Genomic DNA, 24,452 nt, shown 5'->3' on the forward strand with positions numbered 1-24,452 from the left:
AATCGATGAAGGTGGATAGTATCCCTTCCAGATTGTCAAGATGCTCAAGTTCTAGCACCTCTAAAATGGGGAATACAACCTGAAAAGAACTCATCTTTTACATGCATCTAAAAAGTAAGTATTTATGAAATATTTTTAAAAAATTCATTAAAGATGAAAAAAAATTGGTATATTTTTGTTTTTTTTTGTTTTTTGTTTTTTTTTTTTTGTCTTTAGTTAATTGTTTTTTAGAATTTTTCATAAATATTTACTTTTTAGATGCATCCAGAATAGATGTACCAAAAAATAAAAAAAAAAAATTAACTAAAACTAAAACTAAAAAAAGTTTCATTAAAGACAAAATATATATATATATATATGAAAAAAAAAACTCAAAAATAGCTTTTAAAAACTAAACCAAACAAATTGATAATGTCATTTTAGGCATTCCATTTGAGATGTCATGTATAAATCACATGTCAAATTTTAGTGTATTTAAGAAACATATCCTTAACAAAATATTTACATTGATATAAATTTATAATTCGAAGTAATAAATATATTATTTTTTAGTTGAGGGGGTCAAGTGAGATTGGGTGATAGTTCAAGAGAGTAAAATGTAATTTATCCTATTGATAAAAGGGTATTTTCATCATAAAAGTCCAAATTGAAAAAAATTAGTAGAGGAGGAGAGTTAGATGTTACAAATTTTAATTGAGGGGAGCAAACTGATATAGTTGATATGGATAAAATGTAAAAAAAAAAAAAATTGTCAATTGATAAGAGAGTAATTACAAATATGAAAGATATTATATCATCAATTAGACTACAAAAATGCAATTTATCCATATTTTTTTGGATTTTTTTTAATTATCGTGTGAGCATGACTTTAACATGTCATATCCATATCTATGATTCTAAATATACACTACAAGAATTAACACTTTTGCCGACCAAAAAATTAGTCGCTAAAAGCCTATTTTTGGTCGGCAAAAGTTATCCGCGACCAATTTTTTTGGTCGCTACTTTGGTCGCCAATTGAGGGTCGGCAAAAGTAATTCGCGACTAAAATTTTGGTTGGTCGGGAAAAGTTGGATTTGCCGACTAAATTTTTGGTCGCTAAATATATCATTACCACGACTAATTAATTTAGTCGCTAAAATACTTTGGTTGTGAAAAGTAATATTTTCCCGACCAAATATGTTTGTCGCCAAAAGCAAAAAATCGACGACCAACTGTTTTCGTCGCCAAAAGTTGAGGAATCGCCAACTAATAATTTAGTCGCCAAAAGGTAAGGAATCGACTAATGATTTTAGTCGCAAAAGTGTAGAATTTGGCGACCAATTATTTAGTCGCCAAATGACATTAAACAATCAACGACTAATTAGTTAGTCGCCAAATCTCTCTTTTTTCTTTTCTTTTTTTTTTTAACAATCAATTTTTGTTTATAAACATTCAATCCAATATTGAACAAAATTCATTCAACCCAACCCAAATATAACATTAAAATTCATCATATTTTCCTGCTCAATCCCAAACTTTACAATCATTCCATTCAAAACATTAATTGAGACAAGTTTTAAACATCCATCCATTGAAAACCAATAAGTAATTGAACAAAAATTAAAAGGAAAATCAATGAAAGAATCAAAAAAAAATTCTAAACTAGCATAGCCAAGCTGCACTTTTGCTAAAATTCTAAAAATTCTAAAATTAAAAAATTCTAATCAATGAAAGAATCTTGGAGCTCAATATGCTAGCATAGCCAAGCTGCACCTTTGAGCTTTAAACAACAGAACTCAGCAGAACTCAATAGAAAATGAAGGCAGGCTGGACTGATACCAAATTTGGCTGGACTGGTATAAGTTGACCACAGAATTCAGCAGCAGATACACAATTTCTCTATTCCAATCTCTCTAATACCCTTACTGCTGGATTACCAACAGCTGCTAAGTTGCCACACTCCATGCACAATAGCATACCCACAGATAAACTCAATGCCACACTCCATATCTTCACAGCAGACAAATTGGTAGCCCAAGCAAATCTGACCTCCAATGCCATGCAACACCAATAGACCTCCAAGCTGGAACAAGCTCTTGGCAAAACAGAACAATCCCAACAATCCCATATCTGAGACATCATCACAGCAGCACAACATAGCCCATAACCCATACCAAACATCATCACAGCAGACATAATCAAGACACCTAAATCCATCACAGCAGCACAACAGATGCTAGCAGCTGAGTCATAAAACCAGTAGAAAACCACCTAGTAGCCTCAAACTCAGAAGTAGCCTCATACCATCTCTGCATCCACCAAGTCTATGTAGCCTCAAACTCAACTAGTAGAAAACCAGGAGTAGAAAGCCAGTAGCCCATACCATATCTGCATCCACCATACCATTCTACTCGTAGCTGAACCAGTCAACAGAGCAGCAACAAGCATAACAGAGCAGACAGCAGAGTAAACAACTGATAAACTGTAGCTAAGACACCAGAGCAGGTAGCAGTTTTTCTGATGCAGAACAAAACAGCCATAATAAATACACACTCAACCACCACTCCTCAGGCAAAACTTGACCTGCTGCAAGTTGTACACCAGATCATTTACAAAAGCTGCCACCTGTAGTGGCAATGCCTTAGTCCACAAAGCTACTCGAACTTTCAGAATGTCGCATAGAGCTTCAAATTCTAGTTGTAGTCCATTGAAAACACACTCGTTTCTATGCCTCCAGATAGACCAATGAGTTGCCATAGGAATGACCATCCAGATTTTCTTCTCCAATTTTGACATACTACACCCATACCACCACTGCAGCAGTCCATCTACAGAACCTGGCATGACCCATTGAAAACCCCACCATCGCACAATGTTTGACCAAAGCCTCCAAACAAAAGGACATGCAAGAAGAATATGCTTCACGGTTTCAACATCATTATGACAGAACACACATTCAAGATTGACACTATTCAGGGGTTTCATATTTCTTAATCACGCATTTTGGGTCGAACAGATGCATGTTGCTTGTGCTGATAGTTGTGGTGAGTTTAAATTTCTTTAGCAAGCCCTCTTGCTTTGCCATAATCAAGTTCTCCTTGGACATAATAACTTCAAAGTGTACGGTGGTGTCATCGTTGTGCTCTCTGTAATCCTGCAACCATTAAAATCTATCGTGAGACTCCAAACACCTCAGAGAGAGAGAGGTAAGCCATAGAGCTGATTGTTTCCACAATGACTGTGAATAGTATAAAGAATTTTAGTTAGCTTAAATACAAAGAGAGAGAGAGAGAGAGAGAGAGAGAGAGAGAGAGGTAAGCCATACTAGAAGATTCAGCCCATCTGCTAGTAATCTAACTGCAGCCCCTCTGCTAGCATCAACACACATTCCATAATCCCATAAAAGCTCATGATTATTACCAGGGTTGAGCCACACGAGCTGGAAGAAACTTGACATGGATAAGTTTTTAAAATGAATACATTCCACAAATTAATTGAATAAGGATCCCTTAATACGTGTATTACCTCTCCATCGATGGTAATATTGGGACCCTTGGTGGACGGGGCCTGATCCATCGAGGACCTAATCTGTCCATTAATACCAAAGTAAATTGTGATTTTTTATGCTTTCTCATGATGATCCTGCATACAGATAAACAAAAGACATGTAAAACAGAAACTAAAATTTAATCAAAATTTCGAAAGTTGAGTATCAAAACTTCAAAAGGAAAGCCATTCAAACCCCAATGCTCTTAATCATTGAAATCAAACTGCAATACATAAACATGCCACAAGTCTGCTGTCCATTAGTTCAGAATATTTAAGTTGGTTTGATTTCAAGCTTCAGACCATAATTAATCAACATCCTATTTCAATGAACTCACACTCCAAGTAAAGGGCCAACAGAGAAATTAACCGTTTTTTAACAAGATCAAACCAACTACAGAATGACAAGTGCATAAACTATTTTTGATGAGTTCATTTCCAAACCATACAATTTGTAAAACAATTCATAACAATCTTCAAACAAAAAAAATTAAACTCTTTTATACTTTAGGAATTTACGCCAAAATAGTCAAAATCCCAAATTTGAATCCAAACCAAAAAATTGATAATCCAATTCATAGATATACCTAATATAGCCATATAAAAAAACCCAAGAAAATAAGGAAATCTTACATCTGCCTACCTGTTAGCATTGGCCACCAATTATTGTACAAAGCACAAGCCTGTGGCATTACAAAAGTAGAAGTAAGCAACTAATAATGATTTTGTTACAAGGGATGTGCAACATAATTGCATATAGTGAACCCAGAGCAATGAACATGAAAGAATGCAACTAACCAAAACTTGCAAGACAATTCCTCCAGCAACCAAAATTGCCAAGAAAACAAGTTTCCCAGTTTGCAAGCTGGCTCTCACATAACCTGGTATGTCTGCCATAATTGAACTTGCCTCAACTCATGGAAAGGAAGTCTGGAATGAAGATAGATACCAGTGTGTTACATATATATATTTTTAATTACAAAGAAAAAAAGTGGTCCTCCAAGAATGGGAAGGATAAAAAAAAAACTAATAAAAGAATGACTCAGGCAAAATAGATCACACATCACCATGATTTCTGATGATTTCCAGGATAGTAAATTTTTTTTATCAAACTACCAGTGTACTTTTTTAGCAATATAGGAACTCCACCTTTCCTATGTATAAGGTCTGTATTATACATACACAGTTGGGTCCCATCTCCAAAGAAGTAGATGACTCTTTTAGGCACTCAACCAACATACAAATTTAGCAGAACCTTCATCAAATTAATTCAGAAAATGTTCGGTCACATGTTGGGCATAAAATGAAAGATTATATACAGCCAGATACAAAGGGAGGGAGCTCCGGATGAATTTATCTATGCAATCACTAATTAGTAAGGGGAAAACTACGTATTCCCAAACGCCTAATATTTGTGTGGAATAGCAATGATCCAAACTGCCATATGGTATAAACTGCCATGAAAAAAAATCAACTAAATTTCATAACTTTGAAGGCACTTCAATTCAGATTAAAAGTTACAGACCCAATTCCAAATCCAAAGACGAAATCAAAACCTAGTTAACCGAATTACCCAATATCACCAAAAAAACCCAACTAACAAGCTAAAAACCAGCAAGATCGCAGCTAATTCAACAGTTCCCAAAAAAAACAAAAAACCCTAAAATCAAATTATCCCATTTCAATTAGCCATCATCCACATCACTAAAAAAACACACAACTTAACTTAAACTTACTGAGATTTGAACCGAACAGAGGATTGAACCACGGCCCAGATTGCGAGAAACTCATATTCAAAATCAAAATCATACCGCAAAATCATGACAAACCTCTTCAAAATCATCAATCAGGGCTCAAATCCCTCTCTCCGTACGGATGATCACTGCATTATATATATATATAGAGAGAGAGAGAGAGAGAGACAGAGAGAGACCGAGGGCAAAGGCTAGAGAGGGAGAAAGCGAGAAACAGAGAGAGAGAGAGAGACAGACAGATAGACTGAGAGTGAGAGAGAACTTGTGAGGATGCGACGGTGATGGTGGTGGTGGCGGTGGCGGTGGCGCTAGCAGTGGCGTTCGACGCTGGTCAGCGATGAGGTGAGATTGGGTGAGGATCCCCCAGAAATGAGGAGTCCATTAGACAGAGGGCGATGGCGATGGCGATGGCGATGTGCGACGGACGTGAGCAATGGTGGTAGGGGACTTCGGTGAGCTAGGAAGAGTGGGCACCGATTGAGAAAGAGAACACAGAGAGAGGGAGAGGGCTGATGAACATACTACACAGAGAGCGAGTTGGAGACAGAGAGGAGATCAGGGCCTTTTATTTTTCCAGAAAAAAAATAAATCTATTTCTTTTAGCTTTAAAAAAAAATTTAAACAACAAATCCATTATTTAAAACAATAAATTTTACTTTGTTTACGTAATGTAGAATAAGTTTTATATTAAATTATTAGGATGTTGTCTAATATAAATAAGTAATGCAAAATCTCAGGGAAGATGAGTGAAATTTTTCATTTAAATAGATAAGGTAACTAATAGGCTATTTTGTCATTTTTGATATTATAACTTATGATATCAGCAAATTCTGTTATATAGCTTTACAAAGAGTAACAGTGAGAGATAAGTGTAATTTACCTTTTTAAAAAAAATAGATTGTAAAGATAATTTAAAAATAGTCTATTTATTTTTTTAAAGAAAAATATGATAATATCATGAGCTATATTTATTGAATCAATGCAATTTTTTATATGATTATTTACAAGTATAATAATACAAAATAAATGGTTCAATTTGTTGAAATAAACTCCTACACACCTCTTATAGGGTACAATATGTGATTTTGTTACATTTTTGGTTGGTACACATTTTTGTAATTTAGAAATAAAATTATGTATTTTGGTGATAGTGGTACACATTTTTATGATAAAATTATATATTTTGTGGTGCAAAATTTCTATGAAAAAAATGTGTAATTTTACTATAAATATGTGTAATATTACTTTAAACTACATAGCTTCATTTCTGAATTATTAATTATTGTAACTCTATCATAAGATTATATAACATTTGTCAAAAAATTATGTAGCATGAATCACAAAATGCATAATAATGTGCATATAATACATTCATTTTATGAGTGTGCATAGAAGGAATTTCTATGAATTAGAGAGAAAGCCATCCCATTAATCTAAAGAGTTAACAAATAAATTTAAAAAAAAAAACTAAGTGTGTGAGTGATTTTCTGACCACACTGCCCGCTTAGTAACCAGCTGGAGAGCACCGGCAGAATAGATGGCACCCGGCTGACCTGCAACAGAAAGAGAAGATTCCGGCGGTGGTTCGTCCACCCGGGGGCACTTCGACGATCAAGTCAGTATATCTCTCAAAGATAAATCAAGTGCTAAACTCGCAAGCTTGAGTATCAAAAGCATACCTTAGACCCAAGGGGGTGCCTCTCTTTTATAGTCAACATAAACCTAGTCCCAATAGAAGCCTAACTTCTATGGACTCAGGATTACTACTAATCTTGGACTCCCAGTAAGATTAGGATAAACTCTCTAAGAGTCTTATCTTAATACAAACTGAAGTCTTCTCTCATTCTAGGATTCTTGCCCCTTATCCGCTTATCTCGGATTCCAATATCTTCGGAGGTAACCTCGGCCTATCCGAGATGACCTCAGCATAACAACCAGGACACGTGGCACCTCGGCTGACACGTCGGCGTCACCTTGACCATGTGTTGGTACTCAGAAAATATATCCTCACAACTGCCCCCTAGGTTCTATTATCTCGGCATTCTGAGGTGATGGAACCTACACTGTTCGTTCATCTGTGCCCCTCTATCCGAGATCAAGCTCGCTAACCTCAAAGTTTCCTGGACTTTACTGTCCACTTCTGTCAAGTATCATGCTTCATGCTTTCCAAGCTGCTCAAGAACACACCTTCTAGCTGAGGTTCTTGTTCCATTAATTCGTAAACTCCAAGAGCTTTGCAACTGCTCCACTCACATTCTTCAGAGGGTTCCCGACTTCCAGTCATCTATTTGACTCCGGTGATCTTCATATCAGCGTTCATTTCTCTTGGTAGGTTCATAAACTTTTTTATTAAGCTTAATCTTTCATAACTCTTCTGAATCCGTTTACTTGCCCTCTGTTGTCTTCTATTTTCGTCTGTTTTCAAGTTTTGAATTGTTTGAACGCCTGGCACTGTTCTTGCCATATCCGCTTTCTGTTGCTAGCATCGTGTCTGGGTCATTACTTTCTTGTTCTTCACATACTTACTTAGTGCCTATGCATTTGACTTTATTCTTGTACTTTGTCATCTTCTTGACTCTGATTTTTTTCTTTTTTTATTCAATCCTCTGTCTTTTTCTCTTTCTAGCTCTTTTGCTTAAATCCGTCATTGTTCCAAGCTTTCAAGCTCTGCAACTGCTTTCGTTCCTCTCCTCCGATGAAGCTTACGTCATTCTGTCATTTTCGCATCCGTCGTCAGACTTCGGCAATTTCTCATTCCGGCTTCCCTCTTTCTGGTAAGCCACTGTTCCTCCTGGTTTTATTTTTTTGTTTCTTTCCAAGAAGCTCTGCTTCATTGTTAATCACCATTGCTGTTTTACCCGTTGTTTCCAAATCATCTTCTTGAATACACACTGTTCACATATCTGTTGATTTCTGCCACTGTTCTTCGCTTGACACACCTGTGCAATCTTTTTGTCTTGATTTCCTGATAGCTTCATCACCATTCTTGATTACAAATTACATTCTTGTTTCTGTTTTCTGTATCTTTTTCCAGATTCTTGCTTTCAATCCTTGCCTTCAAACTCTGAGGTGCCAATCGCCGAGAAGAGCTTTGATTAAACTCTTCGGGAGATCGATGCTGAGCTCGAGGCCGAGAAGTCTGCTGAAAAGTCTTCCCAACTGTTTTCTATATCCTGCCATTGATGCCGAGTAGTTTTGTTTCCTTCTTTTACTCCTTGTACCTTGTACCTTGCACCTTGTATTTTGTCCTTCTTTGTATGCTTTTAATCCGGCCGACGTGCCATTTTTGTAGCCTGAATATTTTATTTTTCAATATTCGGGCCGAAGTGCCTTCTTTCTTCTTTAAATGTGTTTCTCTAATTTCTTCTTTGAATGAATGTCTTCTTTTTTTTACTCTTGTATGATTCTACACTTAGAATAATTTGCATGTTTTCAAAGTACACCTTGACTGTGCAATCTCTTCGAGTAAAATACCTCTGTTACAACTTCTAATCTTGCTCATCTCGGCCTTGTCCTAACACTTGAAAATATTGTAACAAATATTTTCACAAGTGTTGCTTAGGACTTGTCACTTTCTCAATGTCTTCTATCAAGACTTCAGTTTTTCATATTACAAGTTTTGACAACCTGGTAGTCTCGGCAAGTACGCAGATATTGCTTGATCTTGACTTTAACTTGTAAATTTTTCTCAAAAATTTCAACAAGTGTTTTAACCATCATCCTTTATCATAACCTTGGCTTAACTTTAGCTTGTAAATTTTTCTCAAAATTTCAACAAGTGTTTTAACCATCATCCTTTATCATAACCTCGGCTTAACTTTAGCTTGTAAATTTTTCTAAAAATTTCAACAAGTGTTAAACCATCTTCCTTTCGATACGACCTCGGTTTAACTATAACTTGTAAATTCACACAGAATTTCAGCAAGTGTTTAAACCAATCTTCTACCGATACGACCTCGGTTTAACTTCAACTTGTAAATTCACACAGAATTTCAACAAGTGTTAAATATGACCTCGGTTTAACTTCAACTTGTAAATTCACACAGAATTTCAACAAGTGTTAAACATCATCTCAGTTTAACTTCAACTTGTAAATTCACACAGAATTTCAACAAGTGTTTAAACATCATCTCGGTTTAACCAACTTGTAAATTGCTACAAATTTCAACAAGTGGTAAACATCATATCGGTTTTAACCAACTTGTAAATTGCTACAAATTTCAACAAGTGTTAAATATCATCTCGGTTTAACCAACTTGTAAATTGCTACAAATTTTAACAAGTGGTAAACATCATATCGGTTTAACCAACTTGTAAATTGCTACAAATTTCAACAAGTGGAAAACATCATATCGGTTTAACCAACTTGTAAATTCACACAGAATTTCAACAAGTGGTAAACATCATATCGGTTTAACCAACTTGTAAATTGCTGCAAATTTCAACAAGTGGTAAACATCATATCGGTTTAACCAACTTGTAAATTGCTACAAATTTCAACAAGTGGTAAACATCATATCGGTTTAACCAACTTGTAAATTCACACAGAATTTCAACAAGTGGTAAACATCATATCGGTTTAACCAACTTGTAAATTGCTACAAATTTCAACAAGTGGTAAACATATTCTTCTTCTCTCTGCCCCCTACATGGCTTCCACATACTCCTTTGCGAACCTTATAAAAGGTCTTCAACCTGGCTAACTGCAGCCCAACCTTGTGTGTTTTCTTTTTTTATCTTCTGGGATCTGAGATCTGCTCACTGAGCTCTTCTCTTCTCGGACTTAAGTGCCGAGATCTTGTCTGCTAGAATCTTGGATCTACTCACTCAGGTTCAGCTCTTCTCTTCTCGGACCTACTCATCTAGGCCGAGATCATGTCTTCTAGGATCCGAGATCCAGGATCTGGAATCCGGGATCTGCTCACTTAGGGTGAGTTCTTCTATACTTGAATGTTATCTCCTTGGGAGCGCTCATGCCCCCTATCTTTGCATCCCTTCTAGAAGGGTCTTCGTTCCTCCACGGGTATCTATCCTTCCATACCTGGAGGTCATCTTCGTTGTAGTATCCGCTTCGATCTGTTGTCTTTGGTGCGTCACTTTTCTGGCCGGCGTCTTTCACTCCGTGACTCTGGTCACGAGTTTTTGTGTTGCGGTCGTCTCCTTTAACGTAGAGGTTGATAGGTCTCCCACTCCCAGTAGGAGCGTTGTCTCCAATCTGATCCTTCTGTCCGTCATTGGCCATCTATTCTTCTTTCTTTCATTGGCCATCTATTCTTCTTTCTTTCATTGGCCATCTATTCTTCTTTCTTTCCCACAGACGGCGCCAAATTGTGTGAGTGATTTTCTGACCACACTGCCCGCTTAGTAACCAGCTGGAGAGCACCGGCAGAATAGATGGCACCTGGCTGACCTGTAATAGAAAGAGAAGATTCCGGCGATGGTTCATCTACCCGGGGGCACTCCGACGATCAAGTCAGTATATCTCTCAAAGATAAATCAAGTGCTAAACTCGCAAGCTTGAGTATCAAAAGCATACCTTAGACCCAATGGGGTGCCTCTCTTTTATAGCCAACATAAACCTAGTCCCAATAGAAGCCTAACTTCTATGGACTCAGGATTACTACTAATCTTGAACTCCCAGTAAGATTAGGATAAACTCTCTAAGAGTCTTATCTTAATACAAACTGAAGTCTTCTCTCATTCTAGAACTCTTGCCCCTTATCCGCTTATCTCGGATTCTGATATCTTTGGAGGTAACATTGGCCTATCCGAGATGACCTCAGCATAATAACCAGGACACATGGCACCTCGGCTGACACGTCGGCGTCACCTTGATCACGTGTTGGTACTCAGAAAATATATCCCCACACTAAGCATTTCGTAAACCATTTAACATGGTCATTTAATCAGCCGACACGAACAAATATTTTAACTTGTCCATTAGAAATGCTAGCATGTAGTAGGCACTGTTTGGTCCAATTGGCGATTGCTCGGTGGTATTACATTCCTTCGTTTGTCATCTACTTCAGAGGGCTCCCTTTTGTGATTGCTGTGCTACTTCTCAAATCCAAGGTACCAAAACAAAAATAAAAATTTTCAATTTACTTGACTTGTCATTCTATTTTCTTCTATTGCAACTATTTTGCTTCAACCTGTCCGCTTTGGATTTTCACTGTGTATTGCTTCTTAATTTGTCTTGGATATAAAATATATATACAAGCTGTTGGGCAATTTTTACTGTATTTAAATAAATTAAATTCTGTTGTGTACTAAATAACAACCAGAATATAAAGAAATAAAGGAAACGAGAGAATATGTTTGATTACAAAAATCAAACTCGAAATAAAAATAAATAAATAAAAACAGATTTTATTTTGTTACAAAAACAAAATTAAAATCTGATTTAAATAAATAATAATAACACTGAAAATAAATTAAATAACTTACTTGATTTAATTTCTTCGAATTATAACCTGATCAAGTCTAGTGTTTGACACTGTGTCCTTAAGACAGATTCGTCCTCTCCACGGTGCTTTCAAAATTTGGACGTCTATCTCCCAGGATGAAATGATCTACTACAAACAATAGCAGCACTACAAATTGTTTGCCTTACGAACACACTAAGTGTTTACACTCTTTCTTTCAGAAAATAAATGCAGCAAAATGCAGAGATTTATAGCAGAGGATGGAGTACGAAAATTGGAGTAAAATCCAAATGGGAGGCTAGTCTATTTATAGATGTAAAGGTAGCTCTTGGTTTTGAATTGAACAGGTATGAAACCTGTTGGTTTTGAATTCAAACAGATTTGAATCTGTTGGGTTATATTCAAATAGATAACAAAAACGGGCAGGGCCCTGTTTGGGTGTGCAATAATACCAGACTGGTTTATTTCGGGAAGGGCCCTGTTTGGATGTACAGTAAAACCAAACCAGTTTAATTTTGATTTATGGATTTTATTTTACCAAAAATAAAAGGCCGAACAAGCGCAACCTAACCTCACACCCGCGTCCAAGCCCAACCCGCCCGACCGGACGGCGACAGCGTGCGCGTGTGTGGTGATTTTTGGGTCCAATGGGTCTAGCCCATTTTGCCCATAACCTCTCCCTCTAAAACACTTGGGTACCCCTTGGGGCACACCCCAAGTACCAAACTCATGCCTTATTAACCCATTCAAAACTTCTCACCAAATCAATGTGGGACAAGCCATTTTACAACCTTAAGGAATTTCTACCAAAACTCCATTTCCATGGAGCACACTTTGGCTTCAATTTCCCATTCACTCGGTAATGGTTTTGAGCAACCAAATATACCACGTGAATCACAACGCGGCATAGAACGCGTTACCACTTTGACCCGTAAAAATCGACGCACGGGGCCCACCTAAAAAATAGACCGAACTTAGGATAAAATTCTGGTTTTACCCAGAATTTATAACCATTTCCAACCCAAGCAATGAGAAGAAAATGAATAGATATTCGTGTAATTTATTATTCAGTGTGTTTAGTTTGAGTTTTTTGTATTAAGTTTTTTGAAAATTCAGTTTTTTGATTTTGTGTTTTTTTTTTTTTTTTTTTTTAGTGAATATTTTTAAAATTTAAACATTTTTTTTATTTTTTAGATGCACCTTACTTAGATGTATCTAAAAAGTAAAAAATTTGTGGAAAAATATTTTAAAATTTTAATAAATACATAAAAATACAAAAAATGTACTGAATTTTCGTTTTTTTTTTTTTTTTGTATTTTTGGTATTTAATGAATTTTTAAAAGGTTTTTTTCATATTTTTTTTACTTTTTAGGTATATTTATGTTAGGTATGTCTAAAAAATAAAAAAATTATTTAAAATATTAAAAAAAATCAATAAAAATAAAAAAACACGAAAAATAAAAAAATAGAATTTTTTGAAAAGTATTTTTAAAAAAACACAACCGAGCATTATTTATTATTATTATTACTATTACTATTACTATTATTATTATTATTATTATTGGGTTCTATTACCCATAGAATTGAATATCTTGTCTCTACTCTTTTCTTTCGAAAAGGAAAATGCACATGGAGCACTGTCTTTTTAAATTGATAAAGACAAAGCAGGTAATAAACATTTTTAGACAATGGTGTGGCTTCTTTAAAGTTGATTGTCTCAACTTGAGAAAGGCTTTGGAATTGATAGGTTTATTTTAAAATCGATTTCGACGATTTGAACGTTTGCTTTTTAAGAATTGTTGAGTAAAATATTTATGTAAAAAATTAAGATGATCGGATTTTGGTAATTAGATATTTGAATTAAATTTGTATTACAAAAAATGGATGGTTATTCTTACAATTATATTTATCGTTCATTTTTTTAAAAACCAAATATGATACAAATCTATAGCTACCGATGTCCAATCATCTTGATTTTTTTTACATGAATATTCTACTCAACGAGTCTTAAGAAGTGAACTGTTCGGATTACTGAAATTGATTCCAAAATGTGGGTCTATTAAACCTAAATATTATCTCAAATTAAAATGACAACTTAAAAAAAGCAAAACTAACTATCAACAGGAATTCCATAATATGGTTGAGTAAACTGAAAATTCATGAACGACTAGATTAGGTTGGCAGGACTTTCTAGACCTATTTATTAAATAAGTTCAATTTAAAAAAAATTAGAGCAATATTATACATATTTATTTTGTTGGGACTGAAAGGACAAAACAATTTGAAAAGATCATATTATAGATATTTATATGTCAATTTGTCCACTGTCAGCCTATCATAACTTATTTTTGCAAGTGTTATCTATTTATTCACCTATCTGTCTAAATGTTATCTCTTTATTTATTATCGTGTTACCTATTTGTCTATCTAATCTATCTATTTGTTCACATTTTTGTCAATAGTAAATATGATTTTAAAAATAAATTATTAATAAAAATGTGTTCCGATCAAGGGTATAGCGATCCCGGTTTCCCTTTTCTTTACTTGTTATATACAGACTTAGGTTCCGTGGAGCTGGTTGTTGAGAGTATGTTGTTTGCACCCTTTAATCCTTATTTTGAGTCTTGGGTTGTGTTGGGAAGATTTGGAGCAGGTTGGTTGAGCTTAAGAACCAAGTCTAGTTGCCCAGATTTTGGCTTGTCCGCTCGAGCGGGGGTTTGGACGCTCGAGCGGGGAATACACCCATCCAGTATGTCCTGTGTATTGTTGGCCGCTCGAGCGGGGGATTGGACGCTCGAGCGGGGAGTTGGGAGCTCGAGCGGGGACCTGTCTGCAAAAACTTCTGGGAGTGTGCATTCGCCGCTCGAGCGGGAGTTTGGCCGCTCGAGCAGGAGTCTGTGAGTGGCGCTCGAGCGGGGGTTTCCACGCTCGAGCGGGGCGACTGGTATAAAAATCCGAGATCCGACTTTCTGGATCATTTTTCATCTCCTTTTTGATTTTAAAACCCTAGAACCGTCTTCTCCCTCTCCCTACACACCTTCTCTCTTAGGTTTGATCTACTTAGAGTGTATTTCTACCCTAAGTCCTTTGTTAAAAAGATAGAGTGGGTCGAGGGCTTCCGTTTAATCTGAACAATCTTGGGTTTGGAGCACTTTGGTTTTCGTCATCTTCTCCATTCGAGTTCTTTTCTTCAAGGTAGGGATTTCCTACTCCAATCCATAAGTTTTGTTCTAAGTTTTGGTATTTTGATATGTTGGGGATACTTTGGTAATTTTGGGAAAAACCCTAGTTGTATTAATAAATTAATTTGTATAATTAATTCATGGAATTGGGGAATTCATTGATTAAATGGCGTAGTTGGTTAATTTAAATCACTCGTCTATTGAATTGCTGGTATATTTATTTCCAAGTCTAGAAATAACTGTTTTGGGCTATCGGTGGAGGATAGTCATGCTTGTTGTAGACACTGCATGTGGATTAGGGATAACTGAAACTAATCATTGATTAAGTCATCAATTTTTGACTGTTGAATTAATACAGACATTATGTGTATTGATTGTGTGTTGTATATGTTGTGTGTTTGCATACATTGTTTTGTGTGGGAGGAGATAGGGGATGTACTCCACGGTTTAGGGGAAGATAGGGGATGGACCTCTAAACCGGATTTTGTTTGGGAGGAGATAGGGGATGGACTCCATTAGCGTCACTTTTATGTGTGCTTATTTATATTGAAGTGTTTTATTGATACAGCACTAAAATGTGTATCAAACTGGAAGTATGAAGTGTTTTGATTTGAGCCTGAGTCTCATCTGTTTGTTGACACTGGATGAATGTGAATATATTATGTATGGTTCACTGTTGTAAGATTGGCCAGGTTCTGAGCCATATTGATAATGTTGGAAGGTAAAACATGTCTTAGGCATTGGTGTCATGAAACTGTAAAATGATGTAATTGATTTTCTTGGTTAACCATCTATTGAATGCTATTGCTTTATTCAATGCTTATATTTGGTTTAGTATATTTCTACTGGGCTGTGGCTCACCCTTTATGGGAACATCATTTTCAGGTTCAGGTGATAAGCTACCTCCCAGGACTTAGCTTGGAAGGATTTGGATTTTGAAGATTATCTTTAGTTGTTTGTTTTTATTTGATAAATAATCAAGCCTAGGGCTTTATTTGTATTTGAGTTAGAACTCATATTTTGTATCCAAGTGTTGGCTTGGAAAGATGTAAGCCATAGGGCATTTAATTTGATGTTACATGTAATGTTTTTATTTAGTAATACTCTGAAGAATGAATTAATAAATTGTTTTCTTTAAGTAATGCGTGTTGATGATATACATATAATGGGTTTATTTTGAGGGCGTTACAACTTGGTATCAGAGCGTACCGGGTTTGAATACTTTGGGTACGTGGGAAGTGATTAGTATCACATTGGGTTCGTCTCGTTTGATAGAGACTTAGTGTAACGTTATATGCTTATGTGATAACATGTTTATCTGATTATGTGGGTATGGAATGTAGTTTCTGGGATGATGATTGGACCCTTGAGTTTCTAGTAGTCTTGTTGGAAAGGCACTTGATCACTGCTGCTTCCAACCGGAACTATAGTAACGCATTGGGACTATCATTATCCGGGAATGAAATTCGTAGGTGCTTATGTGATTATGTGCTTATGTGGAATGAATTATTGTTGTCCAATGCATTAGGACGTGGGTGTTTAGCTTCGGCACATTTATTAATGTGCTAATGTCTTTGTTCCCTTTATTAGGATGTCAAGACGGGGACGAGGACGCGGTAGGCGTGGTAGGCCGGTTAGGCAGGAGGTGCCTGTGCCAGAGGAGATTCCGGCAGTTCAGGAGGGAATTGGCCAGGCCAATGTGGCCGAGCCAGTAGGCCAGCAGGCTATGGGCGCTCTAGCCCGAGAGATAGCAGGGGCATTCAGGGAGTCAGTAGGCATTCTCAGAGCTGAGAATCAAGCTCAGGTTGTTGTTGCGGATGCAGGACCTTCCTTTCTGAAGAGGGAGTTCTTCCGGTCTAATCCGGATGAATTTGTGGGTGATCCTAAAGAGCCGCTTAAGGCAGATGAATGGCTCGAACAGACAACGAAGACGTTTGAGATGCTTGGCATCGAAGATGAGGGGTTGAAAGTGACCTTGGCATCTTTCCAGTTGAAGGGGGATGCGGGTCAGTGGTGGAAGTTTACTAAGGGTCGTATAGGAGGTACATGGGAGGCTTTTGTGAATGCTTTCCAGGAGAAGTTCTTATCTCCAGCAGTCAGGGAAAAGCTGAGAGACCAGTTCTGCCAGCTTAAGCAGTCGAGTTCTTCAGTGGCCGAGTTTGAGGCTACATTTACTAGCTTGTCCAGGTTTGCACCTAAGTTGGTGGCGTCTGAGGAACGCCGTTGTATCGAGTTTGAGAAGAAATTGAGGCGTGGCCTCAAGCTGCGAGTTGGGGGAACTATGATTCGGGATTATGGGCGTATGGTTGATGCTGTAGCCCACATGGAAATCATGATGCAGGAGGAGGAGGAAGGACAGAAGGGCTCCAAGAGGAATCAGGATGGTCAGAGTGATGGTAGGAGACAGAAGGGTTTTAATCCCCAGCAGTCTCAGGGTAGCTTTTCTAGATCGACTTTTCCTGTACCGAGTGCTAGTTCGGGGAAAGACAGTCAGGGAGACATTACCTGTTTCAAGTGTGGCCAACTGGGTCACAAGTCTCCAGTTTGTCCTCAGAGGGGAGGAGTGCAGAGAGCAGCATCATCTTCGGCTCGATCTCAGAGCCAGAGTCAGGGTAAAGGCCAGCCACTCTCGTGTTATCAGTGTGGTCAGCCAGGGCATATGAAGAGGTATTGCCCGCAGTTGGGTGGCACACCTGGAGCATCTGGTTTGAGGCAGATTCAGGGTCAGCAGCCAGCTCAGTCGGGTCAGGCCTCGAGGGCCAATCAGGGGGCTTCATCGTCCCAGTCAGTGCAGCAATCTTATGCTCCTAGGGGTGAGCAGGTTGATTAGAGGTCGTCTGGGCGCGTGTATGCTGTTACCGCGCAGGATCTTGTACCGGCTCCATCAGTTGTGAAAGGTACTCTCTTGTTTTGCGACTCGGTTGCTAATGTTTTGATTGATACGGGTGCATCTCATTCCTTTGTGTCTGCTGCATTTGCATCTGTTTTGGAGTTGGAGTTAGCACAGTTAGCATCTCCTATTTGTGTAGTGTCACCTCTTGGGGGTGAATTGATTTTGAAACAAGGTGTTAGGGGTTGTGATATAGAGGTTGCTTACCATAGAATCCCATTTTCATTTGTAGTTATGCCTATGAGGGGTTTTGATGTTATTTTGGGTATGGACTGGTTATCGTCATACCGGGCAGTTATTGATTGCTACCGCCAGAGGGTCACTTGTTGTACCGTGAGCGGAGAGTATTTTCATTTTCTGGGGGACCGGGTTGGTAATGTGTTGCCACTGGGGTATATTCCGCGAGGACGGAGTGAGCTTAGTGGTCTACTTGCCAACCTTTCAATTAGTGAAGATGATGAGACTCAGATTGTGTTGCCAAGGGTGGTTTGTGAGTACTCGGACGTCTTTCCCGAGGATCTTGTTGGTTTGCCACCGCATCGGGAGATTGAGTTCTCTATTGACCTAGTGCCCGGCACGGCGCCAATTTCTATGGCACCTTATCGTTTTGCCCCAGCCGAGTTAGTTGAGTTGAAGATTCAGCTCCAGGAGTTGCTAGACAAGGGTTTTATACGTCCTAGTGTTTCGCCGTGGGGAGTACCTGCCCTCTTTGTTAAAAAGAAAGGTGGTGCTTTGAGACTTTATATAGATTACCGGAAATTGAATCGGGCTATGGTTAAGAATAAGTACCCTATGCCTCGTATAGATGATCTGTTCGATCAGTTGAAGGGTTCCCGTTGTTTCTCAAAGATAGACTTGAGATCGGGTTATCATCAGTTAAGAGTCCGGGAGGAGGATATTCCGAAGACGGCATTCCGTACACGGTATGGCCACTATGAGTTTCTGGTGATGCCATTTGGGCTCACCAATGCACCGGCAGTTTTTATGGATTTGATGAACCGGATATTCCGGGAATTTTTAGATCGTTTTGTAGTTGTCTTCGTGGACGACATCCTTATCTATTCACCTTCTGAGGAGAAGTACAAGGAACACTTGAGAGTGGTGCTTGAGTTACTTAGAGCCCATAAGCTTTTTGCTAAATTTGGGAAGTGTGAGTTCTGGCTAGAAGAGGTCAAGTTCTTAGGCCATGTAGTTTCTGGGGAAGGAGTGTCTGTTGATACATCCAAGACTATGGCGGTGCAAGATTGGGCACAGCCTAAGAGTGTGTTTGAGATCCGCAGTTTTCTGGGGTTAGCTGGGTATTATCGTCGGTTTGTGAAAGATTTCTCCAGATTAGCTTCGCCTTTGACTAGAATGACTCGGAAGGGAGTCAAATTTGTATGGAGTGAGACTTGTGAAAAGTCGTTTCAAGAGTTGAAAGTTAGACTGACCACCGCTCCAGTATTGATTATTCCAGAGATAGGGTTGGGTTATGCAGTTTATTGTGATGCCTCACGAGAAGGTCTGGGTTGTGTCTTAATGCAAGAAGGGAAAGTAATTGCCTATGGCTCACGACAGTTGAAAATTCACGAGCAGAATTACCCTACGCATGATCTAGAGTTAGCAGCTGTGATATTTGCCTTGAAGATTTGGAGGCATTATCTTTATGGTGAGAAATTTGAGGTATTCTCGGATCATAAGAGTCTGAAATATTTGTTTACACAGAAAGACTTGAACTTGAGGCAGAGAAGGTGGATGGAATTTATAGAGGATTATGACTTTGAGTTGCATTATCATCTGGGAAAGGCCAATGCAGTGGCCGATGCCCTTAGCAGGAAACCTGTTGGTGACATAGCTAGTATAGCCATCCGAGAATGGGAGATGTTGGGTGCACTTGGGGAGTTTGATTTACTTCTGGGCGAATCCGTTGAGGCTGCGGCCTTGTTTTCTGTTGTTGCACAGCCTACACTTGTGACTCGAGTGTTAGAGGCTCAGAGAGGTGACCTTGAGGTAGAATCTCTCCGTGAGAAGATTTCCGGTGGAAAGGTTGAGAAGGGTTTGACGGTGTATTCCGACCTGAGTGTGAGATACCGAGACCGTCTGTTTGTGCCGGAGTCTTGCCGAGAGGGGGTACTCCGAGAGTTTCATCATTCACGCCTTGCGGTGCATCCGGGAGGCACTAAGATGTATCGGGATTTGGGTCGCCAGTTTTGGTGGCGGGGTATGAAGAGAGATGTGGCAGCTTTCGTATCTAAGTGCCTTACTTGCCAGCAAGTGAAGGCCGAGCATCAGAGGCCAGCGGGTTTGTTGCAACCCTTGCCTATTACCGAGTGGAAGTGGGAGCATGTCACTATGGACTTCGTTGTAGGTCTTCCGAGGACTCAGCGGGGTAGTGATACTATTTGGGTGGTTGTAGACCGGTTGACTAAGTCGGCGCACTTTATTCCTATGCGCGTGAGAGATTCGGTAGATCATCTTGCTGACTTGTATATTCGAGACATAGTGAGATTGCACGGGGTCCCAGTGACGACGTGTCAGATAGAGATCCTCGTTTTATCGCCAGGTTGTGGCAGAGTTTGCAGAGTGCCTTGGGCACTAAGTTGACCTTTAGCACGGCTTATCATCCTCAGACTGACGGGCAGTCCGAGCGTACTATTCAGATCCTTGAGGATATGCTTCGAGGTTGTGTTCTAGACTTTAGTGGGTCATGGGAGAGGCACTTGCCATTAGTAGAGTTTGCCTACAACAACAGTTTCCAGTCTAGTATTGGTATGGCACCATTTGAGGCCTTGTATGGCCGACCGTGTAGGTCGCCAGTTTGTTGGGCCGAGGTGGGTGATGCACCTCTATTAGGTCCGGAGTTGGTTAGGGAGACGACGGAGAAAGTTGAGCTTATCCGTAGGAGGCTTGTTACAGCCTAGAGTCGTCAGAAATCTTATGCCGACCGTAGAAGGAGGCCTTTGGTGTTTGAGGTGGGTGATCATGTCTTTCTGAAGATATCACCAAAGCGGGGATTGATGAGGTTTGGGAAAAGCGGGAAGTTGTCCCCTCGGTTCATTGGTCCTTTTGAGATCCTTGAGAGGATCGGCGAGGTTGCTTATCGTCTAGCTTTGCCACCGCAGTTGTCCGGAGTACATGACGTGTTTCATGTGAGTATGCTTCGGAAGTATGAGCCGGATCCATCACATGTGTTGGATTGGACCGATTTAGTGGTTGATGAGGATGTTTCGTATGAGGAGAGACCGGTTCGGGTCTTGGATAGGCGGGATCAAGTTTTGCGAGGCAAAACCATCCCTTTGGTCAAAGTTTTGTGGAAACATCACGGAGTGGAGGAAGCCACTTGGGAACGTAAATTGGAAGTCCGCCAGAAATATCCGGACATGTTTATTGATTTGTAATCTTGTATTTAGATTTTGTAATATTGTTGAACTTAAGAGCCTTACATTTGTCTTAAGTTGTAAACCATTGAGTATGTTTTGGTAAATGGGTGTATCTTGAAACTTGCTTCATTATAAAAGTTTAGTGTAACATTACATATGTTGATTACATTGTTGAACGTGTTGTATATATCATGCAATTGAATATGATATGGAAATTGCTATCATTGGAAGGAATAATGCATAATAGTGATGCAGGTTGAAATATATGTTGTTTTATATATATATTGTAAGATGCTTCTTGATAAAGAGATGAAATGACCAGTTTTGGGTCAAGTTGTGCACTATTGTATTGTCATTTTTGAAATCAAACTTTTTCTTGTGCTAATTTCGGGGACGAAATTCTTTAAGGGGGGGAGGTTATAGCGATCCCGGTTTCCCTTTTCTTTACTTGTTATATACAGACTTAGGTTCTGTGGAGCTGGTTGTTGAGAGTATGTTGTTTGCACCCTTTAATCCTTATTTTGAGTCTTGGGTTGTGTTGGGAAGATTTGGAGCAGGTTGGTTGAGCTTAGGAACCAAGTCTAGTTGCCCAGATTTTGGCTTGTCCGCTCAAGCGGGGGTTTGGATGCTCGAGCGGGGAATACACCCATCCAGTATGTCCTGTGTATTGTTGGCCACTCGAGCGGGGGATTGGACGCTCGAGCGGGAAGTCGTGAGTGACGCTCGAGCAGGGAGTTGGGAGCTCGAGCGGGGACCTGTCTGCAAAAACTTCTGGGAGTGTGCATTCGCCGCTCGAGCGGGAGTTTGGCCGCTCGAGCAGGAGTCTGTGAGTGGCGCTCGAGCGGGGGTTTCCACGCTCGAGCGGGGCGACTGGTATAAAAATCCGAGATCCGACTTTCTGGATCATTTTTCATCTCCTTTTTGATTTTAAAACCCTAGAACAGTCTTCTCCCTCTCCCTACACACCTTCTCTCTTAGGTTTGATCTATTTAGAGTGTATTTCTACCCTAAGTCCTTTGTTAAAAAGATAGAGTGGGTCGAGGGCTTCCGTTTAATCTGAACAATCTTGGGTTTGGAGCACTTTGGTTTTCGTCATCTTCTCCATTCGAGTTCTTTTCTTCAAGGTAGGGATTTCCTACTCCAATCTATAAGTTTTGTTCTAAGTTTTAGTATTTTGATATGTTGGGGATACTTTGGTAATTTTGGGAAAAACCCTAGTTGTATTAATAAATTAATTTGTATAATTAATTCATGGAATTGGGGAATTCATTGATTAAATGGCGTAGTTGGTTAATTTAAATCACTCGTCTATTGAATTGCTGGTATATTTATTTCCAAGTCTAGAAATAACTGTTTTGGGCTATCGGTGGAGGATAGTCATGCTTGTTGTAGACACTGCATGTGGATTAGGGATAACTGAAACTAATCATTGATTAAGTCATCAATTTTTGACTGCTGAATTAATACAGACATTATGTGTATTGATTGTGTGTTGTATATGTTGTGTGTTTGCATACATTGTTTTGTGTGGGAGGAGATAGGGGATGTACTCCACGGTTTAGGGGAAGATAGGGGATGGACCTCTCAACCGGATTTTGTTTGGGAGGAGATAGGGGATGGACTCCATTAGCATCACTTTTATGTGTGCTTATTTATATTGAAGTGTTTTATTGATACAGCACTAAAATGTGTATCAAACTGGAAGTATGAAGTGTTTTGATTTGAGCCTGAGTCTCATCTGTTTGTTGACACTGGATGAATGTGAATATATTATGTATGGTTCACTGTTGTAAGATTGGCCAGGTTCTGAGCCATATTGATAATGTTGGAAGGTAAAACATGTCTTAGGCATTGGTGTCATGAAACTGTAAAATGATGTAATTGATTTTCTTGGTTAACCATCTATTGCATGCTATTGCTTTATTCAATGCTTATATTTGGTTTAGTATATTTCTACTGGGCTGTGGCTCACCCTTTATGGGAGCATCATTTTCAGGTTCAGGTGATAAGCTACCTCCCAGGACTTAGCTTGGAATAATTTGGATTTTGAAGATTATCTTTAGTTGTTTGTTTTTATTTGATAAATAATCAAGCCTAGGGCTTTATTTGTATTTGAGTTAGAACTCATATTTTGTATCCAAGTGTTGGCTTGGAAAGATGTAAGCCATAGGGCATTTAATTTGATGTTACATGTAATGTTTTTATTTAGTAATACTCTGAAGAATGAATTAATAAATTGTTTTCTTTAAGTAATGCGTGTTGATGATATACATATAATGGGTTTATTTTGAGGGCGTTACAAAGGGGCTACTAATGTCCGATCAACGTGATTTGTTGCAAAAATAAAGTTTTTGACGAGCTCTACACATTAAACAATTCAGATTATCAAAACGGGACTGTGGTGGGCCCAACAGTATGCTCCAATCCACTATGTGGATTAGAGAGAAGTTATCTCTATTAATTAATTTGAATGAAACCTGACATCTAAGTTCTTATCAATAATTGAAGAAATAAGATGAAAATGATTCCAATTTCCCAACTTAAAATGAAATAAGCGGATTAGAATTGACAAAATTCTATGTGATTTGGAGTTAGAAGTTCCCATATTAGACTCTTGTTTTCTGGTTTCTTAAAATAATTTTTTTTTGATAGTTTGTTAAAAATAGAAAGAGTAAATATATTTATGGTTCTTAAAATATGCGGTTTTGTTTAAATTTTATTTTATTTTCTTTCAATTTTGTCTTTAAAATTTTTAATTTGAGTTAATTTGATCTAATTTCAAATGGGCAGTCTAAATAGCTAATGGAATGATAAAAAAAAATACGCATATGGTCTCAAGTGTGTTTTCCGTGTCACTCTAGTCACTAAAATTTGGATAAATTACACTTTATATCCTTGCACTTTGCACAAAATATCACTTTGGTCCGTACATATGAAATTGTGACAGTTAACCCCTGCACTTCTAGTTAAATCCCATTTTGGTCTCTACACATGAAATCGTAACACTCAACCCCTTACACTTATAAGATCTTGACAGTTAACTCTCTACACTTTTAGTCAAGTGTCAATGTTCTCCTTTTGTTACTCCGCCGTATAAGTCTTTAATACAGGTCAGTAACGTGACAATCACAGGACTACAAAATGAGGGCAAAAGAGGAAAATCACCCAAATTTATTTCTTGTCTCTATACACATTTTGTTCCAAAATTTGTATTAAATTTTGATTGTATTCAATTAAAACAAAACGTAAATTGTGAACGATTATGGAGATGAACTAGGGTTTTGCAAACATTAGAATCATAAAACTCTGTTTTT

General features: G+C 38.3%; 1 protein-coding gene across 1 annotated transcript; it reads right to left on the reverse strand.

Moving 5' to 3' along the window:
* Positions 1–2,823: 2,823 nt before the first annotated feature.
* LOC145804148 (DNA topoisomerase 2-like) lies at positions 2,824–4,460 on the reverse strand. The gene is made up of 5 exons (XM_082897906.1): positions 4,327–4,460; positions 4,172–4,211; positions 3,508–3,624; positions 3,308–3,421; positions 2,824–3,136 (listed from the first exon to the last, which is right to left on the reverse strand). Exons 3-5 carry the CDS (start codon positions 3,556–3,558, stop codon positions 2,951–2,953), a joined length of 351 nt encoding a protein of 116 aa, XP_082754032.1. The 5' UTR covers positions 3,559–3,624; positions 4,172–4,211; positions 4,327–4,460; the 3' UTR covers positions 2,824–2,950.
* Between the last annotated feature and the right edge of the window lie 19,992 nt (positions 4,461–24,452).

This window comes from Camellia sinensis, chromosome 12 (genome assembly GCF_055761805.1).
Source record: "Camellia sinensis isolate YWXY chromosome 12, ASM5576180v1, whole genome shotgun sequence".
Classification (NCBI taxonomy): domain Eukaryota; kingdom Viridiplantae; phylum Streptophyta; class Magnoliopsida; order Ericales; family Theaceae; genus Camellia; species Camellia sinensis.

What these genes read in the sequence shown, in the direction of transcription:
- LOC145804148 (XM_082897906.1), bottom strand. Translation starts at nt 3,558, where the DNA reads ATGGATCAGGCCCCGTCCACCAAGGGTCCCAATATTACCATCGATGGA. An exon ending in ATATTACCATCGATGGAGAG is followed by an intron (nt 3,422 to 3,507) that starts GTAATACACGTA and finishes AGTTTCTTCCAG; the next exon opens with CTCGTGTGGCTCAACCCTGG. An exon ending in CAGATGGGCTGAATCTTCTA is followed by an intron (nt 3,137 to 3,307) that starts GTATGGCTTACC and finishes TAATGGTTGCAG; the next exon opens with GATTACAGAGAGCACAACGA.